Genomic DNA, 14655 nt, shown 5'->3' on the forward strand with positions numbered 1-14655 from the left:
GGAGACCATTAGAATACATTTTTCTGAGCATCCTCACTCTACCAACCTGGCTATAGATTTCAGAGGCCCTCTTGGCTCGCAGTATATCTGGGATATCCATGCTCACCTGCATGCCTTTCCCCTTAATTTCATTTTCTAAGTCCTTCTTATAATGTTTCTGAAACAAGAGAAAATAATCTCAGAGCTCTGCCTAACTTTGATAACAACTGTTCTCTATTTGCCTGACTAGCGATGCCACACAGCTGAACAGCAGCGGTTCCTCTGTCTGGACACGCCCCCAAGGTGCTCCTCGGGAACTCTGCCCTGCTGCCTCCTTACCTCACTGACCATCTCAGATGCTCTCTTCGCCCTCTGGACGTCAAGAGTGTCAGCACTGACCTGCATTCCTCTCCCTTTGATTTCAGTCTCCAGATCTCTTTTATATTCTTTCTACAGAAAACAAAACATGCAGTCAGTGCTATAAAACTGTTAGGAAAACTGCTACATAGCACTTTGATATCAAGACTCTGTCATTTGCTATCGGGTTGTGTTTTTATGTCTTTAGAACAAAAGCTTTTATTTGTGGGTAGAACATGATTTGTAATGATTTTTTTCACAAGTTAACAGGAAGTGCTTTTCTATTATCTGCATTGAGAAAGAAAACAGCCAGTTAGTGGAAATTTTTACCCTTCCATTTGTACACTACTGGTTATTACTTCAATCTATTGCTAAATATCAATAAAATATAGTTGTAAAATTATTGGGTTTTGTTCTGTGATAAATCATTACTGGAGGATTCACTGTGTCATTTACTTTTCATGGTCTCCTTGATTTGAGTCAAGAGGCACCTAACTGCTCCCTGTCGAAGCCATTCAGCTTAGGTGAGCTTGGCTCAAGTAAATGTTTATAGCCCATTCCTAGCCCTGTCTGACTGATTCAGGGATGGGTGAATTTCTTTTCCCAAGAAGGTATCTGAAGAGACTTCCTCTTTCCTTCTGTACATGAATGAAGGATGAGCTCAGAAGCTGCTGAAAGCCTCTTTGAAAACCAGAGAAGAAAGCCTGCCTGAGAACTGAAAATAAATCAATTACAAGGATGCCCGGCATTGTGAGCAGTCCATTTGAGAACAATGCTGTGAGTGAGTTCTGTAGCTGAACACTCACACAATACACTGACAGACACACCTGGATGGAATAGCCTACTACACATCAATGTTGTAAGGGGTCTCACCCAGTGCTTCCAGAACCACAGTGAATAAATCAACATGAGATTAAATCAAGAACAAATGAAAATGGTACAATCCAGATGCTCTAAACTCAGAAAAATATCAGCAAAGATCTCAACATCAAAGAGATGCTACATCTTTTCTTATATTCTTCTTATAACCCGATCTGTTTTTATTGACTTAGATTCTCCATTTTCCTGAATAAAGACCCAAGTAATAATGTTTAACAGCCAGAATAACAATATTCCATCACTACAGTGTCAGAAAAAAAAAACTGCTTTTATTAAACCTGTTTAAACCAATGTGAATTGTCTGGGGTACTAGTTGTGCCAGCTGTTTGCTACTGTAACACAACAAAATACCCCAAAACTTAGAGAAGATTTCAATTCAACAAGCTGAAGGCAGCCACATTCCTCTGAGCCTGAGTCACGTTCAGTAACATTCACTGGTTAAGGAAAGTGCCACAGCCAAAGCCCACTGATACAGAAAGGCAAGGCTACTTGAGCTATTAGTGTAACAACATACTAGGTGGGCTTTACTTGAAAAATGAACTTCTAATATTAAAAACAAACTGACAAACCCACAATCCCAAGAGGGAGATCAGAAAGAAGCTCCTGACTCCTACCTTCAGCCCGACCCAGCCCTGCCCATTAGAGCCTTTTAGGTGAGTGAACCAGTGCATGTCAGAGGTCTTTCTTTGTAATGCTGCCTTTCAAGTAAATATATAATCTTTCCCAAAAAAAGGAGTAAACTGGCAGAATCCCAAATTTTGGTGAAAAACAAGTTGAGAGTCTGTCAGGTTAGCAAAATGGGATACGATGTGATGACAATTACATGCAAATGAGGTATTTGGACTACAAAGATAACAGCATCACCAAAATTGGTTTGTACTACATGTAACCACAGTACAGCCAACTCTTCCAAGTCTATTTTCTTTAGGTTCTCAATAAATAAATAGGCTCTATTTTCCTGCTAATCAGTCTCAGAGAATACTGAAAAATCTAAATCAGCCTATTATTGGATACATAAATTTATTATCATGCCAAGGAAAGACCTGAATATTAAAACACAGCAACTTGCCATAAGAGAGGTATGTCTTAGATGCCAGCTCTGAGATGAGAGGGTGAAATATAAAATATCTGTTCTGCTTACATTTTTTTTCTCTAGAGATGTTTTAATTAGCTTCAACTCTCCTTCTTTCACATTTTTTATTTTTTTCCAATTTTTTAAAATTACGTAGACAATGAAGGGAGGGATAAAGAGAAAGTAGACATTTTCATCTGCTGATTCACTTCTCAAATGCACACAACAGCTGTTAGGCTGAGGCCAAAGCTGGGAGACAATAACTCCATCATTGCTGCCTGCCATAGACTGTGCTGGCAGGGGATCTAGAGTCAGGAGCAGAAACAAAGCATCAACTCTTCAAATCCAAGCATACTGAAATGGGACACAGGCGTCTAAAGTGTTAAACCAAATATCCACCCAAAGTATGGTTTTTGAAATGTTCTTGAACCTTGAATTCCCAAGCCCCATGCACCAAGGTAACTAAAACCAATATTGCATGCAAACCCTTCACCAACAAAAGAACAATTTCAGAGAATCTGAGGGATGAGGAGGCCATACAGGAGCTCATATGCAGGATGGCTGTATCCCATATCAGAGACTCTGCTTCAAGGCCTGCCTCTGCTGCTTCCACTCCAGCTTCTGACTAAGGGGCACCCTGGAAGACAGCCTACTATGGCTCAAGAACTGGAGTCTATGCATACATATGGGGCACCTGGCTGATTTCCAGGCTGCTGGATTTGGCCAAGTTCGGCTCTGGATGAACTTGGGGGTATTTGGGAAATGAATCAAGAGATCAAAGATCTCTGGTCTGCTTTTTAAACAAAATGAAAACACTTTTTAAAAAGTTGTGTTTTAGGAGCCAGCCCTGGGGCTTAATGGGGTAAAGCAGTCACCTGCAACTCAAACATTTCATGTGGCAATGGTTTCAGAAAAGCAGCAGAAGATTGCCCAAACACTTTGGCCCCTCCCTCCATGTAACAGACCTAGATAAAGCTCCTGGCTTTAGCCTGGCCCAGCTATGGCCATCGTGTCCATTGGGGAGTGAAGAGTAGGTGAAAGATCTCTTTCTCTCTGTAACTCTACCTTTCAAATAAATAAGTCTTTTTTTTTTTTTAAGTAGTGATTTAACAGTTTCAGGATGGTAAGCCACTTGAAATCCCAGGGAATCTGTTCTAAGAAACAGCTGATCAAGTATAGAGATTCAGGGAGATGTTAGAGCAATATGGAGAACCAAAACCTTGAGCAGGCAGAGCCTGGGGCTAGAATGTAATAGGGGGAGGGGTACCAGACTGGAGTCAATCATAGCAGTGTCCCTCAACACCAGATCAATAGTGTGACTTGTCCTGGGCATGGCAGGAAACCACTAGGGACTTCTAAATGAGGGCAGCAATAATCTCATTGAATTCTTCAAAGATTATTCTAGCTACTGGATAGAGAATATATAGCTGTCCTTCTCTACCCACAGGGTTTTTGTCCCAGGGCTCCCTACAGATACCAAAACTCAAGGATACTCCAGTTCCTCATATCAAATGGTACAGCATTTCCACACAAATTGATATAACCTATATACATTCTTCTAAACACTATAAATCATCTCTAGATTATTTGTAACAGCACAGCAGCAGTTGTGGTGGTCAGTTAGTTAGCTCTGGCTTTCTGCACTTCCTGGGTGGAGAGCAGTACTGGAGCTGCTCTTGCTGAGTGGCAGGGCCACATTACAGCTCTCAGCATAGTCCCATTGGTGCTCTCTCCTAAGTAGCCCCAAGATAAGCGAACAACTCCTCTTAACCTGCACCCCACTGTCTCTCCACATACACAGCTCACAGAACCATCTCATCCCAAATATTCAACACTTCTGTAATCCATTTCATAATCTCAGAGTCACTGGGGAAATTTGAATGGTATGTAGGCCAGTTCTGGGCTATTTCTCCTGAAAAACATACATGAAATCTGACTCTTACATCGTTTTTATGGGATATGTATCATCTCACAGCATCTACAACAAAACTGGTAAATTCACATCCTTTCATTACAATAGCACCTGAGTACAATGATATTAGGCTCTGACTGTAGAAATGTCTGAGGTGGTGATGAAATCAACAGATTACCCTAAGAGTGTCCAACCACACATAAATGACTACTATTTTTCTATTAATGTCTCAATGTTTGCTCAGAAAGCTGAAATCACAGATATGGCAAGTAGTACATTATCTATGCTTAAAGAAAAATATATTATGCAAATATTAAAGCAAAACTTAACACAAAAAGTGTTGTATTATAAAATAAGATGTGTAGAAATATGTGTGTTTTGGGGGGATTATCAAAATTTCTTTCTGTGTTTCCTTTGTTGTAAAGAAAATGAGAAAAAACAGAAGTCATCAATTTTCAAACAAACATAATGGTTTTAAATGGCTTTGATTCCAAACTGTGAAAAATCGCCACAAAGCTTTGAGAAAGACCCTGAACTAAGAGAACTGTCAATATAGTTGGTGAAACACAGCTCGCATCCCAACCCTACTCACCTCGCTTGCGATTTCAACAGCTCTCTTGGCACGCTGGATTTCCAGGGTGTCAGTGCCAATCTGCATTCCTTTCCCTTTAATTTTTGACTCCAGGTCTTTCTTGTATTCTTTCTGTAAAAGGCAGCATTTTATAACATTCAAACACAGAGGCAGAAACATGTATGCATAGTCACTTACACCCTGAAAACTGCTAAATGTAGTAAGAATGGGCAGTAGGGTGTAGACAGAGGACACACAGCTTTCTTTCTACTACAGACGGCTACAGGAAACACATTTTCTAAACCGCTTTTAGTGATCACTACTATTCTCTCACTGAGGAGGGTATATAAAGCTCTGAAGATTTTTAGTATTAATACAGGAATTTCCAGGTAAGAATCTTCACTGACAAGCTGCCTTGAGAGTGAGAGGACAGGAAAGCAGGTTTAAGAGGGCAGATATAGTCATCAATCCAGCTTTAGATGCAATTGTCAAATCAAAATATCCTAACAAGCAAAAGATTAAAATAGAGTTCTTAGCTACTTAGCATGCCCTTTAAAAAGATGTTAAAAAGATGTTCTGTGAATGAAACTCACCAGATGTTTTCAACAACCACATACCAGACCAGAAGGTTGACAGGATTTATAAAATCCTGGATTGATGACTTTTTGGAGTACATATAATATAATAATATTGTTGACTTTTATAGATTGATGACTTTTATAGAGTACAATGGTATAAATTCAGAGATCTATTCAGTTGATTGTGTACAGTTTCAGCTCTATGGTTTCTATAATCTCTGTACCTATTCCGGTCACTCAGATTCTTTTTTATTTTTAGAAAGGCAAGATAAACCTTATCAAAGAATTTTCCCTTAATGTATACAAAAATGTTAACAATGATGTGAGATTAATTTCACATCTTTGATTATTTTTATTTATTGCTATCACAGACTGTGAGAAATATTTTGAAAATGTTCATGGAAATGTGTATTACAAAAAAAACTGTGCATGAATTAAAAAGTTCTTTCTGACAATAAAAAAAAAAAGAGGGCAGATAGAGAGGCAGCAGAACTGAAGCCACAGGCAACAGTGTGTGACACTGGGAATGTCCCTTAATGTGTCTGGTACATGCATCACAAGACGGGAATAATAGCAGCCCCACGCAGGATCCATCTACTATGAAGGCCAAAGAGCCAGCAAATAGAGCCCAGCACAAAGAGGGGTGCACAGTGACTAAGAACTGACAAGGACTCCTTTAGGACTGCACCTGCCACCTCCTTGTCACTCATGGCCATACAGTTGGATCTGCCACTGAGAATTTTTTTTTAATTTTTTCCAAATACCGTGGGCAACTGATTACAAGATTTGACCTCAGAAGGTGGAACTGGGCACAACTTGCCCAAATATATAACACAGAAAAGCTATGTGATGACAGCAGAGCCAAAGACCAAAGACTGCCCAGTAAACTTGTGTGGCTCAAGATCAGCACCCACTCCACTCTCTTATTTCAGAGATTCCGCTGAACAACCTCAATCCAGACATGTCGGGGCACAGACTCCCAGCACTTCTATACTACTTGCACATACTGTTATTTTTTCTGAAAATGTATTTATTCATTTGAAAGACCCAATGACGGACACGGAGAGAAATCTTCCACCTGCTGATTTACTCCCCAAATGGCTGCAACTTCAGGGTTGGACCAGGTCAAAATCAGAAACTCCATCAGAGCCTCCTACACTGCTGAATTCTGCTGAATTCTAAGGTGCATCAGCAGGGAGCTGAACCTGAAGCAGAGCAGCCAGGACTCCAACCAGCACTCTGCTACAGCAGGCCTGCAGTGTACTGCACTGGCACTTACACTGTTTTTGGTTTTTTAAGTTTGCCTTAATTAAAAAGCACAATTATAGTTAATATTAATATGAATGTTTTATTACATAAGCTTTTAGAATGATTTACGCTAAAGACACTGTTAAATGACTGTTAAATGCGATATGTATCATCTCATAGCATCTACAACAAAACTGGTAAATTCACATCCTTTCATTACAATAGCACCTGAGTAAAATGATATTAGGTTCTGACTGTAGAAGTGTCGGAAGTGGTGATGAAATGTTGGAGGTGGTGATGAAATCAACAGATCATCAATCAGGACCAATCAGGGCATTACACTCCTCAACACCCTCCCTCCCCAGACACAAAGATTGGGTCAGGCGGAAACCCAGAAGTTGATCCTAGGAAATTCAATCCTGGCAGCTTACTGGCTCACTTCCCATTGGAATGACTGCCCAGACACGGCATCTGGGTAACGAAGTCATTATAAGGAGACATTCTTTCAAAAGTGAGGCCAGGAGCAGACACAACAGAAGCAAGAGACAAAGGCAATGAACAACACCTGAACTCCAACCTGAGGCAAGCTCCATCTCTCGACTTCTCTGTTCCGTAAGTTAAAGCCACTTCCTCACTTGCTGCCCTCAGCCTGAGTGGAGCTGTTTTCACCTGCAGCCTAACAAGGCAGTCCTCACCACCAGCACCAGTACACCCCATCACCACCAGTAACCCCACCGCCATCACCACCAGCACCACCAGCACCATCCCACCACACCTTCATGCCCCCACTATTCACCCACTCCTCACTACCATCATCACCCCCCACCACCACTGTTTAATTTTTACATACAGTCACAAAGCTTTAAGCTTTTTCAGTGCCAAATTCAGTAGATTCTCCTCAAAGCACAGTGTCATTACGTGACACCAACGCAGGGACATTACTTAGGGATAAAGGACAGAAACACTTGAGAGACATTCCATCCCTTCCTATATAAAGTTCACACAAAGTGAGCAGTGGGCACTACCATTTGATAACATGGCTTAACAGGGCTTGTTCACCCACCAAGGAAAGGACAGAAGTGTCAGCCAGGTTACAAGCACAAGAGCTTGTGAACTTGTTAACTGCCGTTACTGACACAGACCTTGATAACACACCTGCCTGATCTTTGGCCCTTTACTTGCTGAGAAGATCAAGTCAACTATCAAAAAGCGATTTCCTCTTATTATATAGTTTTTCTCTAAATTGGGGAAAGGGCCATTTTTTTCCTCAAGCCACAAAGAAAGGAGATTGTGAGCATCGATTTTTTTTTTAAAAGCTCATTGTCTAGGATTACTAAGACATAACTACTGATAGTTATCCACACATGTCTATAATCTTTGAGAAACATGTTGAGATTAGGAAAATCAGTTAAATGGCTGTGCATTCCAAGTTATTAAATACACGCACCTCACTGGCTATTTCAGATGCTCGTTTTGCTCTCTGAATGTCAAGAACTTCTGAACTCAGGTCCATTCCTTTCCCTTTTATCTCATTTTCCAAATCTTTTTTATATTCCTTCTGTAAAAAAAAAATACACAGTTCAAACCTTACGCAAAATAACTTTATCCAATGTACTCTTTTACACACATTGTAGCGATCATGGGAGGAGGAAATATTATGAGGGAAAAATGAATCAGACAGCTGAGCATCTTTGATTACTTTGTACAGACACTTCATTTTCTCCGCATCAGGTTCACAGTGGCTTCCTATTATCTCCTTTCCCCCCTTTCATCCTTTCTCCTAATATGTTTCAGTACCATAGTGTATTTATAAAAAGATGCCCTTCCTTAAAATTGTGAGAAAGATCTTAAGCATACATGGTTCTTATTATTTGGAGAATGTCTTTGAAAGCCATCTATAAAATATGAAATAGAAAAAGCACACAGCTGAAAAAGAATGGAAAATTACATAATCAAAAGCCTTGACGTAGCCAAAGTTAAAGAGAAGACTTCAATTTTATTCAAAGATTTGTGGAACCATAGATTTACCTATACACTGATAATACTTAGTTTGAACAATGCTTATTTTAATCTAATTCTAATTTGATCCAAATGTCCTAAAATCAAATGCTTATATATACCTTGTTTTCTCTGCTAGTGAAATGCTTGTGTTTTACTTATCTACATAATGGAAACAATATATATCTTATTCCTATTCATTCAAGTTTCATTTACAACTAACTTTTGAGATGAAAGTAAAATTTCCTTTTTAATGACAACAAATCAGGTTTCAGTTATTTCCAGGGTTCCAGGGTTCGTGTCATGGTATTTTCCCTTTGTCCAGTATAATTAAAGTAACCTGTCCTCACATGACTAATAGCTTAAAAGACAAAGTAATGGCCACGAGTCTGGAAACAGCACTGAGTCGATGACCTGGGGGAAGTCTGGCTCCTCCTCTGCGTCTGGGTGACCTTCAGGAAGACCTTAAGAAACCCACCTTTGATATGCAATCTAACAAAAGAGCAAATAAAAACACTGTCCTCGCAGTGTCAAAGGGTGACCAGGGGAAACAAGTGCAATGAAGCATCGAAGGATATTTTGCACACTCTAAAAGCCACAGTAAAGACTGCTCAACCATTTGCAGCTAAATGCTTACACTTAGGGAAATAATTACATTTTCATGGACAGTCTTGTTAAAATTACACATCCTGTGATTCATTGAATGTTTTTAATGCTAGTTGTTGTGGACTGAATGCCTATGTCCCCTAAAACGTATGTGCTGAACCTGTAACTCCCAAGGTAATAGGATTTGGAGGTGAGTTCTTTGGGAGGTAATTAGGTGTTAATGAAATTGGAAAGGGGCAGGTTCCCTGACGGAATTACTATATCTGTATCAAGGGAGAGAAGGAAGCAAAGATCTTGATGTCTTCTTCAGCTTCCACAGCAAAACGGTATACCACGAGCCAGAATAAGCTCTCACCAGAAAACATACACCTTTATCTTGGATTTCCCATTCTTCACAAACATGAAAACTGTCCATTGTTAAAATCCTAAGGCATTTTGTCCCAGCAGCCTCCAGCAGACCAGTGCAATAATCTCCTGGCCCTTTCTGCCCCAGTGCATACATCCTGAATTCACAGGTCTAAAATAAGCCTTACTCACAAGGAAATGTCAAACAAAAAGGTAATGACATGTATTAAAGTTATTTATGGATGTTGTCTATTTTTATTGGAAAAGTAGATTTACAGAGAGAAGGAAAGACAGAGAGAAAGACATTCCATCTGCTGGCTCACTCCCCAAATGGCCACAACAGCCAGAGTGGAGCCAATCTGAAGCCAGAAGCCAGGAGCTTCCTCCACGTTTCTCACATGGTGCAGGGTCCCAAGGTTTTGGGCTGCCCTCTACCGTTTCCCAGGCCATAAGCAGGGAGCTGGATGGGAAGTGGAGCAGCTGGGACAAGAATCAGAACCCACAAAGGATATCTGTGCTCGCAGGTAAAGGAACAGTATGATGAGCCACTGTGCTGGCCTCTACTTCAGAATCTTAAAGCTTCCATTGTCACTTGTGTGCAAATGATTAAAAAAAAGATTCTCCTTGGAAATATAAAACCTGTGTATTTTCAAAATAAAAAACAATCATAGTGGAAAGTTGCTCTCTGATTAGCCTTCAACTTCAAAAAATTTTACATGCACGAAATGTAAGAGAAAATACAGCAAAAGAATCCTTACAAGAGTTTATATGCATATTTTAGCACAACATATACTATAACAGGATCACAGTAAGTTTCTAAAACCAGTTAAACGGTGAAGTCAGTTGGCACTTGCTTATTACAGAAAACCCTGCTGCTGTGATTCTAAACATATAATGATGCTCTAATCCATTTCACTGATATGGGATACTTTCCTCAGGAATAGTTTTCTTCAACTGAAAAAGTAGGGGTTAAATAGAATTTCACATTCCATTTCACATATATATTCCATTTATAATATACATCATAAACCTATATTATATACTACATCATTTATATAAAATGAAGGAAAATAGTCCCTTAATAGAAACAGAAAAAAATCCCGAGATAATAGTTTTAACAGTTTAATAGTTTTAAGCATGTAGCCTAAGAAACTTTCGAGCAGAGAGACCATGAACTCATTTTTAATTGTCAGATTTGCACCACTATTGATTGTCTATATTGATTACTATATTACTATACTGATTACTAAGTTTAGGGGATAAAAATCTGCAAAATATAATATCAGAAATATTTTTCCAACTGGAATCACAAAAGACTGATAAGAAAGCAGTTTATCCAGGTCACACGTGTGTGTACCTCATTTCTGATATCACAAATCATAACAATCCTACACGGCAACTATAGCTAGGGCTAAGATGATTTTTTATAAAAGCTAAATTTGAAAGACTACAACTTGTTCCACCCATATTCAGAATTTTAAAAGAACAAACTGCTACTTGGAATCAAGGTGTCCCCGACACTGGCGTGCTGGTCTGGTCCAAGTTCCAACTATTCCTCTTGTGTTCCCGTTTCCTGGCTCTGTGTGCCCTGGGAGGCAGTGAATGCTGGTGCCTCAGGTGGCAGGGTCCTTGATGCTCTCCTGACAGACCTGGATGGCGTTTCTGACTCCTGGCTTCAGCCTGGCCCAGCCCCAGCAATTAGAAGCGATTGGAAAGTGAACTAGATGACGGGAATGATCTCTTTATCTTCTCCCCCCTCCTTCTCTCCTTCTTTGTGTCACCTCCCCACTTCAAGTAGATAAAAGCATTTTTTTAAGCCTAACCACTTTGAAGCTACAAAACCAATGGCTTATAGCATTTCTGAACTACAATGAGATAAAAAAAGTCAGAAAAACTTATAAGCTTTCCCAAGGAATCTGGGTAACTATTTCCCTCTGCTTTAAATGGAAATGCTAACACATACTTTGCTGCTTTTAATTAAAATGCAAAGCATTAAGACTAGAATGAGAAAAAAAATAAAAAAGGTCAACATCTCAAACACTCAATTAGTAGAGAACTGTTAATCATTTCCTGGGTTATGTCTTTGGAGCTATTCAATAGAAAACAGAAAGACCCTACCTCCCTCAGAAGGTTGGTGATGTACTTTGCATGTAAGAATTCTGGAGTCTTGTCTAAATCCAGCGAAGACCTTCCTTTAATCTCCTTCTCAAAATCTTCTCTGTAAACTTTCTGTTAAATAAAACCATCTAATTTTAAACATAGTAAATACCAGTGGCATTGAAAAGGAAGAACAATAGTCCCAAGAACAAAACTGATGTGTTCTTATAGAATTCTACCACTGCAGATTTTTCTTACCAACAGGAAAACAGCTCCACTTCATTCTGCAATTCAGAATTCTAGCAGACAAAAGCAGAATCCTGCTTCTTTCCAAATTCGTTCTGATGAGGCTGCTTAAGAACGTTCCTAGTGTGTTATTCCTAACAGTACATTTTAGGAAGGGAACCAACAATGCTGGCTGTTTGAATGGATCACTTAGTAAGTTCACTCAACAAAGAGTGCACTGGAAAAAGATTCCATGATACAGATGCCCATGTAAACCAAAGTAGCATATGGTCATACACCCATTATCGTCCTCATTGCCAATCTTCGCCGGATTCGGGGAAGATCATTTCTAAAATTTAATGGAGGTTGGCTGCTAGAAGAGAGGTACATAATGATTTTTAGCACTGAGAATGTTCCTGTATCTTCTACCTCAGATTACTGAGGGTCAGCTTATTCTGAACCTGGTAAAATATCTTTTTTTTAAGGTAAGAGAAAGGTGGATGCTGAGAGCAATTATGGAAGCTCCAACACCCATACCAGCACCCATCCCTGTGCTACACTGTGCCAGCCAGCCATGAGGATTCTCTTCAAGCTACCATTTGAGATACAATTTGGAAATCAACATTAGCCCATGTTTTTCAACTCTAAAACTCTAGATAATGAAATATCCATTCTCATGAAATATTTATGAACAAGGGTCAGATTTCACCAGTCAGTGCAATTGTTATCAATGCAAAATGAGAGGCGATTTTGAAATGTATCCGGTCATTATTATGGAGAAACTCTCCAAACTCTGTGCGAGGGGAAGGAAAGCATGTTGGCTCCTCACTGAGCATGACAGACATGTTCCGTGTGGCTATTTCATAAACTACATGTGAGAGCCATGAGGAAAGGCCACCACGGACATTCTGTCAAGCCAGCAGAAATTAAGATGAACGTTGATACACCAAAAATCAATAAGGAAAAACGTCCTCTTTCTTTTGTGGTATCTACAGAAGTTGAATCTAACTGGTTTCCAGGTCTAAAAAGAGTCTTTGGGCGGTGCAATATACATATGAGCATATTTATTCACTCATTTACTCTGCTATTTCATTTAAACATTTTTTTTTTCTGAAGAAAATGACAGGTCATTAAGGAAGGTTGGTTATGACTAGAACTGGCCAAGATAAAGCTAGAAAGAAAAAGTACCTGTGGGGTGCTTTTGAGAAGTGACTGAGAACATCGGCTGGAAGACTGACCTCGTCATTTTAGACCCCCGTACCATTCTTACATGCCTGCTTCAGTTTCCTTCCTGTGGTTCACTTCTGAAAGTTTCGCGCCCTTGAGGCTGAAATTTTGTTCTCTGCCAATCTGCTGTAACCTCGTAAACCTATTATCCACCAATCCCTTACCGCCCCTCCCTCTAGTACCCACCTACCACCACATCTATCCATCCCCCCTTCCCCCCCCAACCCCCGTGGCCCTGCCGGCTCTATCCACCAATCCCTCACGGCCTGTATCCCTGGTACCTGCACATGGCCCTATCCACCAATCCCTCACAGCCTGTATCCCTGGTACCTGCGCATGGCCCTATTCCACCAATCCCTCACAGCCTGTATCCCTGGTACCTGCGCATGGCCCTAATCCACCAATCCCTCACGGCCTGTATCCCTGGTACCTGCGCATGGCCCTATTCCACCAATCCCTCACAGCACGGTGGTCCCAATCCCTGTGCCCTGGCCATGAAAGCACACCCCTATGCTTCGTCCCTGTTCTCTGCTCTGCCTTCTCCCCCTTCCTCAAGGATGCTCTCCCACTGGAATAAAAGCCTTCTGTAGGACTCCCTGCGTCTGGCATTTTAGATTTGTGGTGATAAAAGCTAACAATGCTGCTTTTTCAAGAGAGCTATATTTGTAATCAAAAGACCAAAAAAAGGTTCAAAGCCAGACTTAGAGATTTCTTTTTAAAAATAAAGGGATTAAACCTGTTTCTGATTTAAAAGAAAATGAGGGAAGTACAACTCTAGACCCGAACAAAGACATGGTGGCTTTTCCCGAGATCATGTACTCAGCTTTACCAGCAGGAGTCTCATCAAGAGACGTGCCCAAACTTATCTCCTTAGGAATAAAAACCATCTTTCAGACAGGTGCTTCTGTTTATAACTCCTACACCGGTACTATATGTGAAAGCATTTTCACATCAAATGCCTGAAAAAGATTTTTTTGAGGCACTTTATTTCTCTTGCTTTTAGAGCATAAATGCAAAGACTTCCTCTTCTTCAACTTCCACTGAGAGGAAGCCTTCGAGAAATTACCAAACCTAGGCCACCCAATAGTCAGCAGCTGCAATTAAAGGGAAAACACTGTGTATCACTTGGGAGAAGCTGAAGGATCGACTGGAGTAAGAAAGGAAAAGCAATCGTGAGAAGTGAGGAGCTAAAATCACAAATCCTAAATCACTGTCATTTCTAATTCAGAAACATGGCATCAGACTGCATCAGCTCTGAGTCGTAAGGTCCAGGATTTGGTGTGGACGGGAAAATTCACTAGGGCACAGAGATCATTAAGGAGTTAGAAGACCAGATAAAATGTTCCTCAGCTGCAATGCTTCTGCAACCAAAATCAAAGACAGGAGTGGAGGGTGTGAGTGGGGCGTGAGGAGAGTGCAGAGCAGGGCACGGTGAAGCCTTGGAGGTACCCGCCCTGGGCTGTTTTCAGAAAAGTCATTTCTGATCCTGCATTATTTGGTGAAAAAAAAAAAAAACTCAACAACTTCACAGAATTTCAAACTTGCCAAGAATCTGCTGTGA

General features: G+C 40.3%; 1 protein-coding gene across 3 annotated transcripts in view; it reads right to left on the bottom strand.

The window, feature by feature from the left end:
* The window catches only part of NEBL (nebulette), a 352516-nt gene that overhangs the window by 40305 nt on the left and 297556 nt on the right, over positions 1-14655 (bottom strand). The window contains exons 12-16 of one of the 3 annotated variants that reach the window (XM_058669306.1): positions 11664-11774; positions 8044-8154; positions 4792-4902; positions 319-429; positions 47-157 (exon numbers count right to left, since the gene is read on the bottom strand). The exons of the other annotated variants lie outside the window; for them this stretch is intronic. Of the exons in view, the coding sequence (XP_058525289.1) occupies positions 47-157; positions 319-429; positions 4792-4902; positions 8044-8154; positions 11664-11774 (555 nt within the window). The remainder of the gene's footprint in view (positions 1-46; positions 158-318; positions 430-4791; positions 4903-8043; positions 8155-11663; positions 11775-14655) is intronic. 3 annotated transcript variants of the gene reach the window in all.

The sequence above is a fragment of the Ochotona princeps genome, chromosome 10, assembly GCF_030435755.1.
Source record: "Ochotona princeps isolate mOchPri1 chromosome 10, mOchPri1.hap1, whole genome shotgun sequence".
Classification (NCBI taxonomy): Eukaryota; Metazoa; Chordata; class Mammalia; order Lagomorpha; family Ochotonidae; genus Ochotona; species Ochotona princeps.